A 15760-nucleotide genomic window follows, 5' to 3' on the forward strand; every position below is an offset into this window, starting at 1 on the left:
AGATATATGAAAGAAAAGTGTCTTATGAAATTGGTGCGTTTTCTAATTTGTACAAAGATTATGTGCTAGTAGGGGCTCTGTTCTGAATTCCTTATTTTCTAGGATCAACACAATCCTCCTGAACCCAACCCAATCTGAAACATCAGAATCATAACCATTTTTGCTCTTCTCAGCTTATCAACAATTTCCAGAAGACGTCACAGACCTTCTAGATCTGATATTCTTTCAACTATTCATACATGTTTTAGTCTCAACGCTAATCTTTGTAACTGACCACTTTCTCAAATTTCCTTACCATCATTCTTTCTCTGAAGCTATTATTTTTATATGTACTCAATTTATAGTTAAAACAATTATCACTTCTATCTACTATGTACTGTAATTTAAGCCTCAAAATCTGAGATTCAGGTACAATTAATTATTAACTATGTAGAAGTAAAAACTGAGACCTAGAGACCAAATGAATAAGGCCACAAAGTGAATAATCAGAACACTTCAATCAGATAATATGTGGCTTTCATCATGTCCCTCACTTTCCCAAAAGCTGGCTGGCACTAAAAGCCTCATTAATCACATTTAACCAACAGGCTTCAAAGTCTCCTGGCACTTAACTCCCTGGCTTGAGAGTGTCAGTGGTGCTTGTTAAACTAAGTAAATCATAGGTTCTTTTTTGCAATATTTGGAATTGAATGCAGGGGTTCATGCATGGTAGGCAAGCAATCTACCATTGAGCTATATCCTCAGACATTTTTGTTTTTGGAGAAAGGGTCTTGCTAAGTTGTCAAGGCTGGCTTTGAACTTTTGATACTTTTGCTCAGCCTCCCAAGTAGCTGGAATGTACCATCATGCCTGGCCACAGTTTAGTTCTTTTATAAAGCATACAGAAATTCATTCTAAAGTAGTGAAGGCTTTAGAACAAAACATTTCATTCACATTTTCCAATGAGATTTGGAAAAGAACAAAATGAAATCTACCGTGTCCTAATATCAACAGGCACAACTTCCAAAAACAAACCTATATTTACTAAGAACTCACTTCATATAGGCCCAGTTGTAAGTTTTACACATAGTAACTCAGCTTTACAACTGAGTCCTCACAGCAATCCTATATTGGGATTGTCACAACTCCTTTTTCAAGTAAGGAAGTTGAAATGAGGCTTACATTCCAGAGCTAATAAGAACAGCTGGTATTTGAATTTAGGCACTTGGTCTCCAGAGCTTGGTTCATAACACCATCCCATGAGGTCCCGTATTTCTACTTCCAATAACTCCTAGAGCTTGGTGCCACATATTATGAATGATACAAAAGAATAGAGCCTCTGGTATTTTTTAAAATTTATCATCTCATAAAAAAAGTTTCTTAGGGAAAATCCTGGGTGGTATATGCATAGTAGATATGTAAAATGGATTACATATGGCAGTAACATGTAGGCAACTTTAGAACAGTTAGCTTTCAAGGAAAAACAAGGTGGGGAAATAACTTTCCTAAAACTGTCTAGGCAATCAGGACATTTTAAAAAGTATACCTACATAGTTGTATGCACTATACAGTGTTCTTTTACTATGCTGATTCCATTCAGTTGTTTTCAACCTGTCTCCTTCCCTGGCCACTAAATCCCTGGCAAGTAAAAGAAATGACTAAATGTTCTCCTTTATGATCTATAACAGCAGGGTCTGGTGTTCTGTAAGCAAATGACACTGAATATCAGATGGCAAACATGAAAACAAAAGCACTACACGATTATCATTAGCAACGTGACATGGCAATTCATAGACTTTAAAATCATAAGTATCATGCAAAGAAATGGAGAGTTTTAAAGAAATAAGACATGGACAGATCAGAGACTGAGAAAATGTATCCATGCTCAAGAAGCATTAGCCCAATGCACAAGTGCCCACATGCACTGACTTCATCTGGATTATCATTGTTAATTTTGTAATTTTGATCCCTCCACCACTCCCAATCACTAAAAAATGTCCCTGAAAGGGAATCAGCACCAGTCAGTCCCTGTTACAAATAATGCCACCGTACGTATTAGCAATCTCTACCTTTTAATGTAGCACAATGATTGGTGAGGAGGCTTTTTGGCCCTGGCAAAGCCAGCAACAAATTAAGGCTAGTATTGAACATATCTAGGTTAGCCAATTCTCATCTCATTTATTAGACTTCTAGACAGCGTTTCTTTCTGTATTTGTAAAATAAACTAGCACCCCAAACACTTTTGTTACATGCTTAAGGCTTCACTTTTCACCTTTAGTACTGACCATGACACAGAAGAATTATACTTTTAAAAATATTTTTACACATAAAAAAGGACTGCACACCTGGATAGCCTCCTGAGACCCAACATCTCACTGTCATGAGTGTTCCTGGGAAAGCAGAAATAAACATTACATGTGTAGAGAAATAAAACAAGCAACATTGGAGGGTCATGCACAAACCAAATATGGTTGAGAAAAAGAGGATTATTCAGTCCAAAGCATAAAAGATCTTAATACTTGGAACATTTTAACATGGAAGACAGAAAATAGATTTTTAGGAAGAGGAATGGGGAGGGGGGGAAGAATGCACTCCCAGAATAAAGAGAACACACCCATAATCATTTTTTTTCACTCTTTGGTATTAAAAAAGGAAAAAAAAAAAGGCAAAGATAGAATCATACACAATACTTAGGAGTCAAGTTGCAAAAGTTGGCCCTGAGTTCTCTGGCCAAGCTTAACTCAACCTTCGAGGCTACAGTTTGCCTGACTTCTGGAGAAGTCTATTTCTTATTACCAAAGCCTCTCAACATAACTACATTCTGAAAGACTCATCACTTTATTTCCTTTGTTACAGACCAAAGTTCAGGACTTAATTCTCTCAATCTTTTAAGGTACATTCATTTTTTCATATTAAACCCAAGTTTGTTCTTTCACTGCTTTGGTAGATGAATTATAGTTGTTCTCTTATTTCTGTCTTTCACTTTGTCATACAAAATACTTCCTAGAAAACCTGTTAATACAGAGACTTTTTGTCTGAAATGGAATGGAATCTTTTTTTTTTTTTGGTGATGGTACTGAGGATTGAACCCAGGGTGCTTCGCTGCTGAGCTATATCCCCAGCCCTTTTTTTATTTTTTAATTTTAAGTCAGGGTCTTGATAAATTGCTAAGGCTAGCCTCAAACTTGAAAAACCTCCTGCCTCAGCCTCCCAAGAAGTTGGGATTATAAGTGTGTTCCACCACACCCTGCCAAGGGAGTTCATAATTGTAATAACATAATGCTTAAGTTTGTTTTTTACAGGAGGTTTTAGGGCAATAATTTTCATTTCATCTACTTGGGTGTCCCACAAACTACAAGCCACAGAGATGTAATTTTTAAAGACTGGCTTGGGTTTATGCTTCCTTGGAACTCTTCTCTTAACACTCAACTACTTAAGAGCTCTCTTTTCATCCAGTGCTGGCACTAACTGTATCATCACTTTTGCCTCCATTACCTTCTTTTGTCTGAGAAGTTTTTATCTTTGATTGGTGACTGATCTGGAAAACACAGGTGATGCTGAAGTAGAGTTATATAATTACACTCAAAGATGTTCTTGATTTGATGTCTCTGATCTGGTTTCACATTTTTCCTCCGTAGTCCCTGGTATAACAAGGAATTAAGAACTTGGAAGGATGAAATTCATAGGCTAGTGACGGAGGAGACTCACATCTCAGGGCACACCACTCAATTTAGTTACCACGGCATAGCATTGCAAAGTCATTTTCAGAGCTAAAAAAATTTTCCCAAATGTCCTTTAAAAGAGGGAAAGACAGGATAGCTTCTATTTTCTAAACCACTTTTTAAAATCTTCTGATCTTAGCAGATCTTTTAATGTATGTATGGAACTGTGTCTACAGCTACTAATAACTTCTTCATTCAGTTTTGACTCTGTCAAGCCCTGCTATCAGAGTAGCTTATTCCTTGTTTAAGGTAGCCTCCCTAGACTCACTGCTGCTGCAAAGACTGTAAGGCAGTAGGGTTTAAAGAAGACTACAGTGTTCCACAATGATCAGGCCACAGAAACTCCATGTGCATGATTCCTTATAGGAGCCCAGTTTCAGAATCTCACAATAAGATCCCCTTCCACAAAACCCATGAGAGGAAGAAAGGGTTAGGGAAGTTGAAAGAAAGATTAAGAAGAAAACCAAAAAACATCCAAATATCTAGTTTAACATTTTACGAACTATAAGAAGTTATGATGGTTTTACACAATCTGACATTCTTAAAATCACAAATAAAGATCAAACTAAAAAGGAAAAATAAAAGGTAAGGAGCAATGACTTACTTCACTGTAGCGGGAGAAATGAATTCTCCTTACCTTTCCTAATTCATATTACATCTTTGTAATTTACTATGTAGAAATTACCTAAATTAGATTTAAGTGGCAATCTTAAAAAGCCATCTTACTATCTTTATCTGGATAGTAAAAATTACATGTTTGCCAAAGTGCATATGTAGGTATCTTTTTTTCCCCCTGTGTCATCTAAAAGCAATGTGGTACTTAAAGAAAAATAATAACAACTAATTATCCAATTTATAAATGAATTCCAAAAGATGTTATCAAATATTTCAAACTTATAATCAATACTTCACCACTTTAAAAAATATTTTTTCTGTACTTATCTAAAATAAACAGGAACTGAGTTAGTTCCAGCTATGAGAAGATCATATACCTTTTTCTTTTGGCACTACCAGTATCAGAGGTGGCTGAAGAGATCATGCTGTCTCCATCCTCTATGTCATCTCTTCTGGCAAGCTCTTTCTTCTTTGTCTATAACAAAGCAGGTTTCAGGAGTCAGACTTACTCTGTTGAACACATGTAGGAATATATGAATGTTAAAGAGCTAGACATGTCAGATTCATTCAGAAAATACCACGTAGCATGCACAAAATTAAAGATTCATTAAATATTTTTAATAACCCAGTTTAACAAAAACCTGCATGACAGAAAAGTAGGTTAAAAAAAATGGATCCAGAGAGTTAAAGAATCAATGTTAGCTACAGCATTTAAGACTACAAAAGGATTTAACTGGTTAAAAGCACTAAGGCAAGTTGTAGGACACCTTGTTTTGGTGGCCAACTCGAAGGTGATCTCTGGCACCCATGACTTCTAAAGAGACAGTGAAGTTAAGAAAAAAGTTGAATCTTTGAAAGGTGAAAAGAGATCTATTTTTCAACACATGCATTTTTAAAGATTTTCTGCCAAAGAGAGATGAAAGTCCAACCACAACAGGCATGGGAAATATACACATACACACACACAGTACTGCGGAACAAACGCCTGACATTCACAACACTAAGAAGTGCAATATTGATTATACAAAATGAAGAGAACCTATGGGTGCTTTAGTTGCTTCCTTGTGTTAAGATTATCTTTCTAAAAAAGATTCTACCAAAAACTGTGAGATAAATTCAGTTTCTTATCTACTATTTTGTCTTAAAATCCCTAGATGGCCAGTGACTTCAGATACCCTCAAAGGTGTACTTTCAAGGAGGATCTGTTAAAACTCTTGGGACCTTATACAATGAATAATTACCTTTCAGATGCCTTTTCTTCTAGACTAGTCCCATCTTAACAGAGACAAAGTCTAGAACCAAAAAAATAAAACCTAAATGACAGAATATCATCTAGGAATAAAGGGTAATTTCCCTACAATCCTAAAATTACTCAGGAGATTCCTCTATTCATGAAGCTTACTCCTTTCTAAATTATTACTTCTCCTCAAAATGGTCGTAACAATTCTAAAATAATAGTTAGCAGTACTGTGGTTGAAATGAATGACTTGATAATGTTGGGGGAAATCATTCACCTTAAAAGAACACACTCAATAAACGTAATACTATTTTGATGATACATACAACAAATTTAGCAAAACTAAGAAATCATACCTGCATGACTTGCTGCAATTTTAGAACTCGTTTATAGATGGCTGAATTGGGAACATTATAGCGCTTGGCATTTTCAAACATTAAATTCAGATCACACTCCAAATGATCTAAAGTTTCATATTCTTGGTTCTTTAATTTTGTTCTGTGAAAGACAAATAAATGGCTAGTACGTTCCACTTTGAAAATGATGAAATACTTTTTCTTCCTGAAAGTCCAATGCAAAAATCCTTGCAAGCACTCCACAGTATCTTCACTAGTGATAGTGGTTAGAAGCCTTGCAAGTGACTGTGTTAAGATAAAAAGGAGGGGGCTGGAGATATAGCTCAGATGGTAGAATGCTTGCCTCACATGCCTAGGGCCCTGGGTTCAATCCCCAGTACCACCACCAAAAAAAAAAAAAAAAAGATAAAAAAGGAGGCATGCCAGGCCTGGTAGCACATGCCTGAACCCCAGTGATTTGGGAGGCTGAACCAGGAGGATTTCAAGTTTGATACCAGCTCTGGCAACTTGGTTAGGCCATCTCAAAACAAAAATAAAAGAGCTGGGGATGTAGTTCATGAGCAGAGCATCACTGGGTTCAATCCCTAATGGAAAAACCCTGATCATGGATAACAAGTAACTTTAAGAAGAAATAAAATTAGAGAGATTTTAGGGCTGGGGATGTGGCTCATGCGGTAGCGTGCTTGCCTGGCATGCGTGCGGCCGGGTTCGATCCTCAGCACCACATACAAACAAAGATGTTGTGTCCACTGATAACTAAAAAATAAATATTAAAATTCTCTCTCTCTCTCTTAAAAAAAAAATTAGAGAGATTTTAAACTACCTCAATGAAGAATCATGGAGAACTACCCATTTCTGAAAATAAGAGGACATTTCAACCCGGTATAGTGGTGCATGCCTATAATCCTGCTGCTGAGGAAAAGGATCACAAGCTCTAAGCCAGCCTTAGCAACTCAGTAAGAACCTGCCTCAAAATATAAAATAAAAAAGATGGGGGTGTAGGAGGTGTAGTTCAGTGGTAGAGTCCCCCTGGGTTAAATCCCCAGCATTGGGGTTAGGAAAGAGGCTGAATATTCTAGTTCATGCAGGTTAAAATAATAATAATAATAATGGCAATGCCATGAAGAAACATCTGGAAAGATATTTACTCAAGGAAGATATAAAAGGATAGCTTAATTGATTTTCCAATGGTAAATGAGAGGTAAATTTGTCAGAATCCATTTATTGCTATCCTCCAATATAACTTATTACAAACTATGATGGCCTAAGCTGAGGTTTTTGCTTTATTTTACTTAAAAGTCCTAAGTAAAAAGATAGGTTAGACACTACTGCTATTAATAATACCAGTTCTTTGAAAGGCCTTATGTACTTTGTGCTAAATGAAGAATCACTGTTTACTCTAACTCTATGTGGACAGAATAAACTTTTTTTTTCTTTTTTTAAGGATAAACTCTTAAATCTTGATTGAAGCACCTGCATTTTAGTCATCAAAATCACAAAAATATTATTAAAGAACCAAAATGTGTGAAAACAGTTTCACTGAATCAATGGAGATTCCAAATTTTCTCTTAGAACAGAATTGTCTGTTATGCATGTAAAGTTTCACTTAAAATTTAACAAAATGCTATTCAGATTCTGTGTAGCACTTAAGGAATACAAATATTAGAAAACATATCTGAAAGGGGGAAAAACAAAACAAAAACTAAGCATAAATTCAGTCCTCACTACCAGCTTATGCAGCTAGCACCAGAGTTTATTAATCTTATTCCTGCCAAATCAAAGAATGCTAAGTGTTCTCAACACCTAAAAGAATCCAAATTTGCAAATAACAACTTAACAGATCTTCAGAGATTTATCAGTCTAAAGCTAATCAATTGAGACTTGGAGTGAAGGAAGAGAGAAAATGGAAATAAACATGGGGAAAACAAATCCCAGCACAGTGAAAAGTGGCATGAGGTACCACACTAGCTCCTATTCACTTCTGTGTGTGGGCCTGGGGATCAAAGCCAGGTACATGTTAAGCAAGTACTCTAATTTTGAGCTATCTCTCAGCTCTAGTTTTCCATTCTCAAACTTTTTTTTTTTTTTTGGTACTGAAGATTGAACCCAGGGGTGTTATACCACTGAGCCACATCCATAGCCCTTTTTAAAAATTTACTTTTATTTTTTTATCTTTATTTATTTTTATGTGGTATTGAGGATCGAACCCAGGATCTCACACCTGCAAGGCAAGTGCTCTACTATTTAGCTACAGCCCCAGGCCCCTTTTTTTAATTTTTGAGATAGGGTCTTGTTAAATTGCTTAGGGCCTTTCTAAACTGCTAAGGCGGTCTTGAGCTTGCAATCTTCCTGTCTCAGCCTCAAGAGTAGGTGGGATTATAGGAATGTGCCACTACATCTGGCTATCCATCCATTCTTTATTGCTTTGGGGGACACTCAACTATCTTCCTTCTGCCAATTAATCTTCCTAGGACTATTCATATTGTAGACATTAGATGCATGTGGCTACTGAGATTAATTTTTTTTTTTTTTTAGAGAGAGAGAGAGAGAGAGAGAGAGAGAGAGAGAGAGGAGGGAGGGAGGGAGGGAGGGAGGGAATTTTTTTAATATTTATTCTTTAGTTATCGGCGGACACAACATCTTTGTTTGTATGTGGTGCTGAGGATCGAACCCCGGCCGCACGCATGCCAGGCGAGCGCGCTACCTCTTGAGCCACATCCCCAGCCCGAGATTAAATTTAAATACAATTTAAAATCAACTTCCTCAGTGGCACTAGCCTCATTTCAAATGCTCAACAGCCACACATGACTAGTGACTATCATATTGGATAACATAGGCAATAAAACATTTCCATTTTTGCAGAAAGTTCTATTGGATAGCACTGCCCTACACTTCACTGCTGCTCTATATAGCATACATAGAAGGGAGTCCAGGCACAGCAAGTTTCTTAGTAGGCACCATGGGTTCTGTGACCCAAGAAGGGCTTAGACATCCTACATATTGACCCTTCAAAATGTTAGTGTACTACCATCTAGGCCTAAATCACTTCCCTATTTCTCACCCACTCCTACTGGGGTGTCCACAAAACTGACATGGCGGGCGGCGTTGGGGCGGGGGGGGGATGTGTGTGCTGAAATAGTGACTTAACAAAGCAAAGTTTACATCAGAAAATTCCAACTTGGAAGAAGGCTATTTTCCATTGCCCATTCATGTTGGTGCCGAGTACCTACAAAATGTGCCGCAACTTCTCAGGGATCACTACAGAGACAGTGGCAACAGCAGTAGCAATGTCTAAACCTCCTATGGAAGCCCTCTGTTCTCTCTCTCTTTTTGTGAACCAGGGATTCAACCCAAGGCCCCTTAACCACCGAGCCACATCCCCAAGCCTTTTTATTTTTTATCTTGAGACAGGGTCTCATTAAATTGCTCAAGGCCTCACACTAAGTTGCTAAGGCTGGCTTTGAACTTACGATCCTCCTGCCTCGGCATCTCAAGCTGGGATTACAGGCATGTGCCACTGAGCCTGGCCCTCTGCCTATTTTTAAATTGGGATTTTTTTTTAAACTGTTGTTATGATTTCTTACCATTGTTAATGATACTATAGTGGTTTAAGTATTCTGTCTGGCTAAATTGCCAAATGATCATTTTCTAACTGTATGCATGAGTTCAAGATCTGCCTGGGTAACAGAGTAAGATCCCATCTCAAAGAAAAAAAAAAAAAAAAAGGCAGAACAAAACATTTTCTAAACAGGAAAGGGAATCCAAGATGGAACCATCTTTCAAGTACGGTTTCAGCTAATAAGTTTTCCAAGAATTGACTATGCTTATTCTGATGATTCAACTATCAATATAAAATTTAAATATGGTTTAACTACCATAATTAAAGTATCAATGAAAGGTGTAAGCAGGAAAGTTTTTGTACTTTATTCTTAATCAAAAGACAAACAAATGGTTAGGTAAAAAGTTTACTTTTAAAATCCTTATCCATTTTAGGAAACAATAATATATATGCAGGCTAGACCATAAGAAAACAGATTTACACAGAGTAATACAGAAAAGATCTTACCTAATCTGTTGTAGTGATATGGGCATTTTAATTTGCTGGTAATAATCAGGATATTTCTTCTTTGAAGGCAAATGGAAAAAAGGTTCAGCTATTAGCTGCCCTTGGTTATTCCGACAGCTCCTAACTGTGTCATACAGCTGATAAAAGGGATTTGAAACATCCATAAAGGAAGTGATGCTCTCTGCTTCTGACTCTCCTTCTTCATAACGTGCAGCTAGAAAGACAAAAAACAAGTATTCACAGGGGAAGAAAGTAATGAAGCATGAAATAATCATATTTTATAGCTCCTTCAACAGACAGACCTACATATATTTGAAAATTTTTAAAAATAGTCTATAATCTCCATTAAAGATGATGCTAAGGATGCATGCTTAGAGAAATGTTTCATAGAACTATATGTTTAGAGAAACATTTCACAGAAATAAAATGCTAAATAGTAAAAGTTATACTGGTTATAAAAGGTTGCAAAATAGTTTTTCTTTCTGGGCTCTCCTCAGAGACTCCTTAGCATGTATGGCCAAAAGAAGGAAGAAATCTTTCAGAGTCTTCAGAACTAAAATAACACCATGAAGTTCAGGGCTACAGTTTGGATTTGAAATGTCCCTCAAAGCCCTACGTGTTAAAGGCTTATCCCCTAGAGTGGTGCTATTGAGAGGTAGTGGAAACTTTTAACAGGTGGAGCCTAGTGAAGTGCTGCCTCACCACAGGTCTGATCATATGCTAGAACATCCAGAACTGTGAGCCAAAATAAAGTACTTTCATAAGTTGATTATCTCAGATATTTGTTACAATAATAGAAAACTGCTAACACATTTAGAATAGTATAAATTTACATTAGGCCGATAATGTCAGACATGATTTAACCTTAAGTCTCTGTGACTTTGCCCTATTGATTTATACCATCCCTGATGAATGATGTATTCCTTATAGAGGGAATTTTTAAATAGATGCTAAATCATAAAAACACCACAAAAAGTAAAACACAGAATCATCTTCAGATTTTGCTCAGTTCCCTGATTTCTTAAATAGTGCATAAAGATCACAGTTTAAATTGTTTTGGCTGGATCACAATAACCATAATTGCTATGTACTCCTCCCAGGTAAGACGAACAATCATTTATTAAGTACTTAAGTTGGGCTAAAAACTTGATAAGCACAAGCCTTAGGCAGTCCTAATACCACCACATGAAACAGATATTGTTATTTTTTCAAATGAGAAAACTGGGCAAAAGAGATTAACAACTTATACAATGTCATTCATCCTATAAAGCTGTCAGATGAGATTTTAATACAGTCATAGAGCTAGCTAGAAGCAGACAAGGATTTGAAACTAGTCATCATCTCTGATATTTCCTATAAAGAGTTTACACATCTTTTGTTGGATATATACCTAATTTTCTTTTTGTGCCTTATTCCAGAGAAGGATTTTTGTGTAATGATCTTATATCTGCAACTTATTATTTTTTATTCATTTTAGTAATTTATTTGAAGAGTTTGAGTAGAAAAAAAATCTGTCAACTACAATATGTATGTATCTTTCTTCTTTTCTGATCCTCATACATTAACTGTTGTAACTGTAGGTTGTGTAGTACTTTTTCACTAAAAAATGTAACAGAATTCTTACCCTATTTCTAACATTTCTCCCTTAAAAAGAGAAATGCCTTTTATCAGCTTAGGAAAAGTCTCCTTAGTTTGCTAAGAATTTTCATCATGAATGAGAATTGTAGTATTTATCAAATATATGTGATGAGCCAATTGTATGGTTTTATTTAATGTTAATGCAGTAAATGGTACTTTATCTTTTCTAATGTTGAACAAACCTAGTATTACTGGAATAAATCCAATTGTGTCATCATGTATTATATACACTGACAGATACAGTATGCTTCTAATTGGTTTTGATATCTAGGTTATATTAGATTCACAGAATAAACTGGAAGCTCATTTCATCTACTGTGCAGATGTTTTAATAAAATTCTGTTGTCTAAGAGAGTGAAATGCAGTGGTAGAGTGTGAGGCCCTGGGTTCAATCTCCAGCACTGAGGTAAAAATTATAAATCTTCTTTCTTAAATGTTTGGCTTGATGTTTTCTATGTGGGAAGGTGTTTTTATTTGTTTTTGCTTATTTTTTTTTTTTTTTTGCTTGTTTTGTTCAGGGCTGAGGATGAACCAGGGACATATATATACTCTAGCCTGTGGGAAGATTTTTAACTGATAATTTAATTCTTTACTGGTTCTATGAATAATCTCAGCCTTTAATTTTTTTTTTTTTTTTGGTACCAGGGATTGAACCCAGAGGGCACCAAACCACTGAGCCACATCCCCAGTCCTTTTTATTTTTCACTTTGAGATAGGGTGTCCCTAGGTTGTTTACAGCCTCACTAAGTTGCTGAGGCTGGCTTTAAATCTGTGATCCTTGGGCCTCAGCCTCAGGAGCAGTGTGGAACACAGGCATGTGCCACCAAGCCTGGCTTAATTTTTGAATCAGTTTTACACATTTAACATTTTCTAGGAATTTTTTCATTTAAATTTTTAAATGTATATGCTGTAAATACATTTTCATTTAATCTCTATATGTCTTTCTCCTCCCTAATATTATTTACTTACCTCTTATGTTTTTCTCTTGATAATTCCAACATAAACTTATTTTATTAATAGTCTTAACAAAATAACTTTTCACCCCATTAATTTTTTCCATTATAGGTTTCTTTTTTAATGAATTAAATTTCTGCTATTAGCTTTATAACTCATTTTTTCTAACTTCAAAAATTATCTTATTATTTACTAATGTTGGATGCCTAGCTCATTCCTTCAGGTGCTTTTCTAAAGAGAAGCATTCAGACTTACGAGATTCCTTCTGAATTATCACTTCAGCTACACCCAATTAGTTCTGATGCATTATTTCATTGTTGCAATTGTTCAGTTTTAAGTATTTTAAATTTCTGAGATAATTCTTCTTTTAGCCTATGTGTTTATTTTAAAATTTCTGATGTTTAGACTTTTAAATTCTATTCATTGTTAGTTGATGTCTTAGCTGCACTTATCAGAAATGGGGGCTATATAACACCTAATCTTTATTGAAATTTGTTTTGAGTAGATGGTCAGTTTTTATAAATATGAACCTAGGAAGAATATATGTTCTTTAAATGTAGAATACGTATGATAAGCTGAATAATAACTACCAATATATACTCATGTCTTAGTCAATAGAACCTCTAAATGTTACCTTATATGCCAACAGGTTAATAATAATAATAATTAATAATCTTGACATGAGAAGATTAACCTGAATTAATCTGTGAATTATGTGGGTGTGCCCTTAAATGTAATCAAGAGGATCCTAACAAGAGGGAAGCAACAAGGTCAAAGCAGCAAGAAGAAGGGACAACAGATGTAGAAGTTGGAAAGATGCAGTTTGAAGATAGAGAAAAGGGGCCACAAGCCAAGTACAGATAGTCTTCAGAAGCAGAAAAAGCAAGAAAATACATTCTCCCCTAAAATATCTGGAAAACTGGCTTGCTGACCCCTAGATTTTAGACTTCTGATCTCCAGAATTGCAAGAAAAAATTTATTTTACACCACTAAGCTTGCGGTAACTCATTTCAATAGCATCATACTTATGAGGAAGTAGATTCAATTTTTCTACTTATCTAGCAAACGAGAGAAGAGGAATTCTGTTGGATGGGTATTGTTTTCAAATTCTCCATAAAGTTCCATCTTCTTGATTTACATATTTGGAGCTCCTTTGTAATTCATCTTCCCAATGAAACAAATATTTTACTATTGTAGGCTGAATCTTTTTTTAATCTTTTCACTTATCTCCGAAAGTTCTTATCTGATGTTAATATGGCTACCTGTTGGCTATTATCCGTTCTACATCATTTTATCTCTTTCATGTTTTTATATTTACCCAGATATGAATTTTAACCAATATCAAGCAATAAGCTTTTGATAAATCAGCTGCCAACTAAGGGGTGCAATCAAATGGAACCAAATAGCACATTCTCCAAAAACCAACAAACTTCAGGCCAGACCAACCAAAAGGATCCACTTTAGAAGGCATTTAATTTAGCCCAAACCTAATGCCTACCAGCTAATGCAGCATCCTCTTCACTTTCTGAGCCGTACTGAAGTGCCATGGTAATTGCTGACAAACGGCCCCCTTGGACTGCTCTTTTATTACTACAAAGAAAAACAAGATATTGGAAGACATTAGGAGCTGTTAACAAAGTACTTAATAACAAAGAAAAATAATTTCTTTTGCTTTAAATTTTTTTTTTTTTAGTTGTTGGTGGACCTTTATTTTATTTATTTATATGCGGTAATGAGAATTGAACTCAGTGCCTCACACGTGCTAGGCAAGCACTGTACCACTGAGCCACAGCCCCAGCCCCAGAAAAATAATTTCTATTAACTGCCTCTTTATCTTTTTACTACTTAATATTCCTCATCAATGTTATCCAAGAAAAACTAATTTTTCCTCTAAGAAAGTGGCAGTGGTAGGAGAAAGCCTGGAGTGGGGCAACTTGTAATCCGCTTTTTACTTAAATGCAGCAGTACTCCTTATTTTATAGAAAGTAAAGACTCAGTCACCATCACCGGTTATTCTCTTCTAAGATGCTCATACTTTTAAATGACAAAAAATTCTATTCTAAACACAAAACTTATTTATTGCAAATAAGTATTTAAATCTCACATTTTATTTATAACTAATACTGAACACTAACTGGTTAAAGAATCCTTAATCATTATTTGAGATGTGAGGTAAAACCTACTACAAGTATCTCAACCTTTTAAATAAAGCACTTGATAAATAACTCTCATAATCCAGAAGTACGCTGGGATCAGTGGCACATGCCTATTAATTCCAGCAACTTGGGAGGCTGAGGCAGGAGGACTGCAAGTTCAAGGTCAACCTCAGCAACTTAGTGAGACCATGTCTCAAAAAAAAAAAAATCATCCCAAAATATTATTTCAAAATAGCCATCAGACAAATATTAATATGCCTACTGTCATAAGTATGGGTCAACTCTCAGACTAAACCCTCTTTTTCTTACCGATAATACTTGCTAGTGGTATTTCTCTCTTCACCAAGGCTGCCTTTACTGTGCGAAGGGCCTGTCAGCCTGGTCGCTGACAAATTTGATGGAGTCCTAGTCAAAGATAAAAAAAACCTCAGAAACTTGATAGCTAATCAGAATTCTGGATTAAAAAAAAAAAAAAGACATTTTCTATTTTTTTCCTAATAGAAATGTTGAATTTTTCTGAGCCTCTACTATGCAGCAGGCTCTTCTCCAGGACCATGGGACTCTGCAGAGGACAGCAGACCACAGCCGGTCCTTGAGAGATTATGGTCATTGTAGAGCCAGAGGAAATGATAACAAAATACATGTGAGAACAAGGAGAGAGCTTTGAAAATAATCACCCAACCTTTTCATTTCAGGTAAGAGGAAGCAGAATTCCAGAATTAAGACTTGTTCAAACTTAAAGTTCTAGGAAAAGAAAAACCAACTAGAATGGTACTTCAGATCTTCATATATTGCAAATATATGCTACTGCACATTATATCCAAGTACCATAATATTGTATTACATGAATATGTATTTATAAATACATATTGAGGAGGATATAGTGGTGTTACCTTAAGTGTTTCTTATTAAATAAAGCCCCCCTTCAGCTACAATGAAGAGGCTAGATAAGCTACTCTACTCTTTTCAGAATCACATTATTAACTAAATATAATCTTGAAATGTAACATAAATCTTGTTTTCTACTGTACTGATTT

The 15760-nt window shown here is 35.6% G+C and overlaps 1 protein-coding gene across 9 annotated transcripts in view; it reads right to left on the reverse strand.

Moving 5' to 3' along the window:
• The window catches only part of Pbrm1 (polybromo 1), a 92929-nt gene that overhangs the window by 54450 nt on the left and 22719 nt on the right, over positions 1–15760 (reverse strand). For 6 of the 9 annotated variants that reach the window (XM_077796200.1, XM_077796202.1, XM_077796201.1 and 3 more), the window contains 6 exons: positions 15033–15128; positions 14066–14157; positions 9976–10189; positions 5910–6051; positions 4694–4791; positions 2325–2369 (listed from right to left, as the gene is read on the reverse strand). In XM_077796200.1, the coding sequence (XP_077652326.1) occupies positions 2325–2369; positions 4694–4791; positions 5910–6051; positions 9976–10189; positions 14066–14157; positions 15033–15128 (687 nt within the window). The remainder of the gene's footprint in view (positions 1–2324; positions 2370–4693; positions 4792–5909; positions 6052–9975; positions 10190–14065; positions 14158–15032; positions 15129–15760) is intronic. The other 3 variants (XM_077796208.1, XM_077796209.1, XM_077796207.1) reach the window with 1 other exon arrangement.

The sequence above is a fragment of the Urocitellus parryii genome, chromosome 3 (assembly GCF_045843805.1).
Source record: "Urocitellus parryii isolate mUroPar1 chromosome 3, mUroPar1.hap1, whole genome shotgun sequence".
In the NCBI taxonomy this organism is placed as follows: domain Eukaryota; kingdom Metazoa; phylum Chordata; class Mammalia; order Rodentia; family Sciuridae; genus Urocitellus; species Urocitellus parryii.